The 7067-nt window shown below is 39.5% G+C and overlaps 1 protein-coding gene across 1 annotated transcript; it reads left to right on the forward strand.

The window, feature by feature from the left end:
• The first annotated feature begins 417 nt into the window (after positions 1-417).
• ssr3 (signal sequence receptor, gamma) lies at positions 418-3583 on the forward strand. The gene is made up of 5 exons (XM_062418944.1): positions 418-647; positions 1451-1577; positions 1963-2061; positions 2856-2987; positions 3265-3583. The coding sequence occupies exons 1-5, from the start codon at positions 419-421 to the stop codon at positions 3329-3331; spliced, it is 654 nt and encodes a 217-aa protein (XP_062274928.1). The 5' UTR covers position 418; the 3' UTR covers positions 3332-3583.
• Positions 3584-7067: the final 3484 nt, after the last annotated feature.

Consider the following 7067-nt stretch of genomic DNA (forward strand, 5'->3'; position numbering starts at 1 on the left):
GGTCCTCTGAAATGATGCGAACGCGGAAGTAATTTAAAACTGCATTCTATCAAAAGGCCACCAGGGGGCGACCGTTTTGGTGTCAAAAGGACTTCCGTCTCTATACAAGTCGATGGAGAATTCACCAACTTCTCACTTGATTTATGACCTCAGTAAACGTTTTCAACATGTGTTTATGGTCTCTATCGCTAGTTTAAAGCCTTCTTCAATGCAGTATGATGTTCATTTGTGAAATTTTTGCCTCCCTTTTATATTTGACGATAAAGCAGTTATATAAAGTCTATGGTCCCACACTTGGCCCATGTATGTAGAAATCAGCCTGCACTAGTATGTGCAGTAATCCTTCCTCCCGTCCTGTAGGGGGCAGCAGGTCGCCATTCTGTACAAAGCCGAAGACATTCTTCATATTTCCGGCTTTATGCTGACGCGTCCTCTCTTCTCCTCCAGCACCGACGTGTCAGTCTTCTTGTATCCAGAGCTGAGCAGCACCAGGCCGGCCGCTCTTACCGTAGACATGGCACCTAAAGGCAGCAGCAAGCAGCAGTCCGAGGAAGACCTTCTCCTCCAGGACTTCAGCAGAAACCTCTCAGCCAAGTCCACCGCGTTGTTTTACGGGAACGCACTCATCGTCTCTGCCATCCCTATCTGTGAGTATCCACACTGGACATGCTACTAACCAGCTGAGCTAACATTCATTCAACACAGGAGGGAAACACTCACTGAATGATTATCTGCTAAGAGTACCTGACAGGTCTGCTTTCGTGACATCAAACTTCATAAAACGATATTATGAGCGTGAATAGCTGGGGTCTGCTTCCTGAAACTTTCATGATCAGTGTGTTTCTGTATGTGTGTGACTACTGCAGGTTAGGACTCTGCTAATAAGCAAATCAGTCATGTTGTAGTCAAAACATAAAACATAAAGATGAATTTACCATCTAGAGTATGCTGTACATTGATTTTGGTTTATAGATAACACCAATTCAACCAGTATCATACTCCACACTCTTCTCTTATCCTTTATATAACAGTTAAAAAGTCTCATTGAGATTAAAAGGTTTTATTAAGTGTACACTCACATTTATATAAGATAGACATAAAAAAAAATGAAACAAAAAACATTTAAAAGTATGGTACATTGACACATATGGTATACAACATATATTACCAGAGTCTAATTGACCTGTATAAAAGAAACCAGTTTAAAACAATAAATTAACTCTCTCATTGGGATTATAATCCATTTAATATGCAGTACAAAGTCCAGAAGCAGGAGCAATCATATCAACAAAGAATACTTTTCTCACTCCTCACAGTAATCAGCTCTGGTAGTTTCAGGTCCTTCTCTACATTGGTCCTAGAGGAAGGCTCAGCATGTATAAAAGCCCATTGACTTCATATCATTTTGAACTATTGCTGATAGTGTGATTGCCTCTGTCTGGCTTTCTAGGGCTGTTTTGGAGGATTTGGCACATGGACCTCGTCCAGTCTGCGGTCCTGTACGCTGTGATGACTCTGGTCAGCACCTACCTGGTGGCCTTCGCCTACAAGAACGTCAAGTTTGTTCTCAAACACAAGTAAGAAGAAAAAACACAACACTGCACGTTTTACTGCTCATTGTTCCTCTTTACAGCATGTTAGTAGGATCATTGAGTTAGATGATTAGTTCATTGACCGTTGGACAGCATTGATTGATCTTCCTCGGGCCTTCTTGGGACTGACTGAAAGTCTTGTTGTTGCTGTCGCTTCTCTAGAGACATATAACATGATTTTTATGCCATATAAGTATAGTTTTAGTCTGTTTAAGCAGGCAGAGTAATAATCTAATTGGCAATACTCATGTCAGTACATTTGAGTATCTGTTGAGTAAACACAACTGAGGGGATTACTTCTTGTTAACCACCTTGCCTCAAAATGTTATCCAAGTTATCCTGACTCCTAATATTTGCAACTTTTCTCCAGAGTTGCCCAGAAACGTGAAGATGCTGTTTCCAAGGAGGTGACCAGGAAGTTGTCTGAGGCAGACAACCGCAAGATGTCCCGCAAGGAGAAAGACGAGAGGTAAAGCCCATTTAAAAAGTGCTGTGCTGAATGTTTTCCTCTTAGCTTTCACAAAGTAACTGTGATACGTCTGTGAAGATAAATCTGAGGAGTCCCAGACATTTAATCTAGAGGTTGAATGCTTGAGACTCCACTCCAGTTAGTCTGGAGTGAAGAAGCCCTTTTTAGATGAGAAACATCTTCAAGAATCTAAAACAAGTTCAGACTCAGCCCATCTGGGTAAAACTGTTTTGAGTATGTGTCAGACATGTGTGAATGAAATTTAAATGTGGTGCCGTCGTCTTGCTTCAGAGCTGTCACACAGTTACGTCTTATTGCAAGCCTACAGAAACCATAAAGGCTGATTGTTATAGTGATTTTTTTGTAATTATGAACCTACTTAGGTCAGCTGTTACAATATAACACAGATACTGCCAGGATTAATTGTTTGGCAGCTCCTGATGGGGTCCTTTCAGCAAAATATGTGCACACAGGAGAAAGTACCCACACAATGACACAATGACACATGTATGTCCAGTAAATGGCCTCAGTAGTGATTAGACAACATTTCATGTTCTCTCTGCTGGTCACGATTCATAATTGGGGACATCAAAATTTGATAACCTTACAGTAAACATTGAACACCACGAGAGCTATTATTAATCATCTTTATTATCCAGTGAAAAAGGGAGCACATTAACTACATGTGGCAGTCTACATAGTTTAGAACGTTTGACTTCCTCTGTTACACAATAAAAACAATATACACAGGATTTATTTTGACATTTAATTTTTTTTGTCTCCTGTTCATTCAGGATCCTGTGGAAGAAGAACGAGGTCGCCGACTATGAGGCCACCACCTTCTCCATCTTCTACAACAACACTCTCTTCCTGGTCCTGGTCATCGTCGCCTCTTTCTTCTTGCTGAAGAACTTCAACCCCTCTGTGTATCCTTTTATTCCTATATATATATATATACACAATATCATCCACACTAATTACATGTGAAAACAAGGTAGACAGAAAACTTAATACCAATAGAAGGTTTGGTTCTGGATGGGTTTTTTAAACTAGCAAAGTAGACAAGACTAGGGGGGAAAGTTTTTGGAGGATTCAAGTAGTTAAAATATAACTAATCATTTTTTCTTTAAATCCTTTTAGATTTAAGTAAAAGGTGTCATTAAGCACTCTGTGTGTTTTTGCCTTAACTTGCTTTTTTTCCAGCAACTACATTCTGTCCATCAGTGCCTCGTCAGGACTCATCGCTCTGCTGTCCACCGGCTCCAAGTAAAGGAGAAAGAAAAAATGAAAAAGCTGGAAGGATGAGGGATTAAGGGAGGGATTAAGTGGGAGGGGAGGAAGTGGGTTTTACAAGGGTGTATTGTTTTTCATTTAAGTTAGGAATGGGGTTTGGGTGGGAATAAAATATCACATTTCAACTTCATGAAATTCATGATCAAATGTCTGGAGGGTCTTTCTCCAGGTGTCCTCTGTTTTTTGTATCAATAAAAATGACCAGGTGTACTTGTCTCCTGGGTTGATATTTTATGTGTGTGTGTAAGTGACTGACAATCAGTGTTTAATGATTACAGCAACTAGAAAAAGCATCACATGCAAAAAGTGAGACACAGATGTTTCCATTGGCAATGTATTTATTTATAATCACACTTTCATATAGACTATTTACAGAGGAACCACTGTTCAGGAGAGGAAATAATACACTGATGGTTTGCATGTCACTTTTCAACGAAAAAAAAACCCAAATTGATGTCAAGTCTTTTCCATTCACAAATGTGCATATTGTAGAAAACACAGATTACGTTGTCATCAGAATTAAAGTTGTATTCATACCAGAAGAGGAAATTTGGGGTAAAAGCTCAAGTGACACATCAGACCTTCATCTTATTTAGTTAAACATTTATCCACAGCTTTGTTCCATTGTAGCCTTTAGACCTGTTCGTCTGGTGGTGAGACGAACGAATTAAGATGGTGAAAAAAGTTAATGCCCATATTAATTGTTCTCTCATATAACACTGAAAGATTATGGACAGTTTCCCAAAATAATCAGCGCATCAGTACATTAAATATATTTCATTGGTATCCATGTGAAGATTGTATTACTCGGTTTTCTCTAAAAAAGCAACCTAAGTGCCTGCAGTATTTAAAGAATACCAATTACCATAAACTGTTCAGTAAGTTTTACTGGTTTTGGCAAGCTCAATAAATAAATAAAGGCCAACATGGAACTGAGCTTTGCCATACGGAGTCCCATCTGCAGGACAGGATGACAATTTGAGGAACTTTATCCTTGATTTTAAGTCAAAAGTAGCTTCTACACAAATCATTGTGAAGTTGTTGCCTTTTAGTATTCAAAATGAACAGTAAATAACACGTACTGCACTGTAGATTAATAATAAATGGATCGGCTTGACTATTGATCTAATCTCACATTTGTTTGTAGGACAGCATCCAAACACCATTTAACAGTTGCTAATGAAAGACATCCCTGATTTTATTTTTTCTGTAGCAGGACTCAAGTCAAGGCACTCTGTTGATCGTAGAAGTTTCCACACACACATACACGCACACACCGACATCACTGACTCAAACCGATGGACACTCGTTGACTTTCACACAAGCTAAAAGTGCAATCGCTGTATGTGATGTCACACAGTGTTGCATTCACCCACAGAAAAGCAAGAGGAAATACAGACTGACAGTTTAATATATTAGTATCTGGATCACATTTTGATAACAGTAAGTTCAAATCAGGGTCCAGTAGGTAAAATGTGTTTAAGGGAATATGTGTTTTTGTGATTAGATTGCTATTCTAGTGAAATAGTCATAGGGAAGTCAACCCATCACCCAAGGCCAGGGTGCTTCAAATGAACCGCGAGCCAAACGCAGCTTATTGATGTTTTAATCTAATATGTGTAACAGCATTTTTGGCAAAATGCTCGATAAGCATAACAGACTGATATTTCCTTTTGATTAAAAGCTGGAGGGTGTCTGTGCTGCAAGTCAACAAATGTGCACCAAGGACAAAACAGTGACTCAACTGGGACCCGGCCAACATTTCTGGTGATCTCTATGATGGCTTGTTTTCCAGACGAGAAAAGGAACAACGAGAACAACTTATGAAGGCGAGCCGAGCCACCTGCTCAGAGATAATGATTCAGGGTCAGGTCAGCGGGAAATGCTTAAGCTCGTTACTTATTTCTCATAACAGACGCTCATTCTTGACATAATGCCGTTATCGATAGGGATTTCACAATCCGACTTCACAGTTCAAAAACAATAAAATTACCGGTTGCTCCTTATAAATAGTTTTATGAGATATCCTTCAGGAGGCAGAAATGAATTGTGTGAGTGTGTGTGTAAAGCTGCAGGAGCATAGAGGATGAAGAATGACTCAAACACTGCAGCTGATGCAGTGATACTGCAGAGGAGCAACAACACAACTCTATTTACAGCTTATTTATATTATATCATATTAGCCATACAGTACAGTGAAGTCCTCATATGGAAGGGAGGCTTCTTGATGGTTTTTCTCATGTTACAAGATATACTTTAACATTTTATGTACATAAAACATCCTCATAATTCTCCCTTCAAAAAACAATATCTAAAAATAAATGTAATATTTATTAACTACTACTAGAATAAATACTGTAATCTTTGCCACATCCTAAACGACTCCCTATGCCCCTCTGTGCCTTCAACAAGCGGGTTTTTGCAGTTATAAACATGACCAGCCAGGAGGTCAGAGTCCTTTTATCATATATATTGATTTATCATATGTTTAAGTCCATGTTTGCGAGGTACGTTGAAGGGAAATGCAGGTTCAATTCACAGGCAGCAAAGGACACGAGTGTCCTCGTTATGATGCAGACAGAGAGAAAAGGAGTCCACTTTCTCTCTTCTATCTAGTGAAGCGGAGCAGCAGTTCCTCAAAGACCACAGAGGGGCGACATGCTTCACTCTCTTTCCCCTGAAAGAGTCTCAATCCCGCTGACACGTCCCATGTGCCGCAATCCTCTGCTTCACAGGACGAGCTTGTTTGATCCAATCTCTTCTTTGTTGTTTTAATTATGTGCTTTGTAGAAAAGAAAACGGAGGCACACTATAGTAGGGAGGACATGCATCTGTTGGTTAATATGCTCAGGATTTGCAGCCTATAATATCAGATAACTACTGAGTACTATTCTGTATTATACTAAACATGGGACTCGATACAGTAGTAGGATTTGATAGGTAGTTTAAGTAAAGCTAATACAAGCTAACTGGAGCTGGATTTTCTTTAAATGAGGTTTCAGTAGAACGTGTAGGTCACGTTGTCTTTGCTAAAGCGTAAGTTTCACTGTGAAAATATCCAAGATGTTTTTTCCCACGACATGAGGCGCACACCTCTGACACAGTAGGTGAGCGTATTGAGCTCATATGTTAAATTAGCATTTTGTACACACTGCACACTGCATAAGGATTTAATGAGAGCGCTGACTGACAAGATGTTCATGCAACTGAAGCTTCCTCATGTCCACTTTCCTGGGATACCTCTCATCTAATTTGTGCATGAGATGCTTACACAGAGGTCTTCAGCTGCAGTACAAAAATTCTCATAAATAAAATATGTGCTTAGTATGAATTTTGTGCTTAAATAAAATTACTTGTGGCTGGCAGCCCGGATATTAGAGATGCAGGTTTGTGACTCGAGGGTCTGAGTCATCGACTGAGATGGGAGGATGTGGCTGAGAAAAGTGAACAGGTAACATAGTCGTCTCACTAAATTCAACTGATATCAAGTTGACCTTGAGCAAGGCACTTCTCTATTTTAAGGATAAATTCTGAAAATTGAGGTACCCCCTTGGGAAGGAGGCTTGTTTGTGGGCCAACTTCAGGTTGAGATCCAACATCGATAAAATGATCAGTGAGATTACACCCTCAGGAAGACAGTCCGAGTAGGCTGAGGGCTTATTTCTGAAATGTTTTAAACTTAGATCTAGGTGCCAATAAATACGTGTAAACTG

Source organism: Scomber scombrus, chromosome 5, assembly GCF_963691925.1.
Source record: "Scomber scombrus chromosome 5, fScoSco1.1, whole genome shotgun sequence".
Classification (NCBI taxonomy): domain Eukaryota; kingdom Metazoa; phylum Chordata; class Actinopteri; order Scombriformes; family Scombridae; genus Scomber; species Scomber scombrus.

Bases quoted from the DNA above. Each gene is read 5' to 3' on its own strand.
- ssr3 (XM_062418944.1), top strand. From the start codon at position 419: ATGCTGACGCGTCCTCTCTTCTCCTCCAGCACCGACGTGTCAGTCTTC. The intron at 648-1,450 runs GTGAGTATCCAC...CTGGCTTTCTAG, and splicing joins CGTCTCTGCCATCCCTATCT to GGCTGTTTTGGAGGATTTGG. The intron at 1,578-1,962 runs GTAAGAAGAAAA...ACTTTTCTCCAG, and splicing joins AAGTTTGTTCTCAAACACAA to AGTTGCCCAGAAACGTGAAG.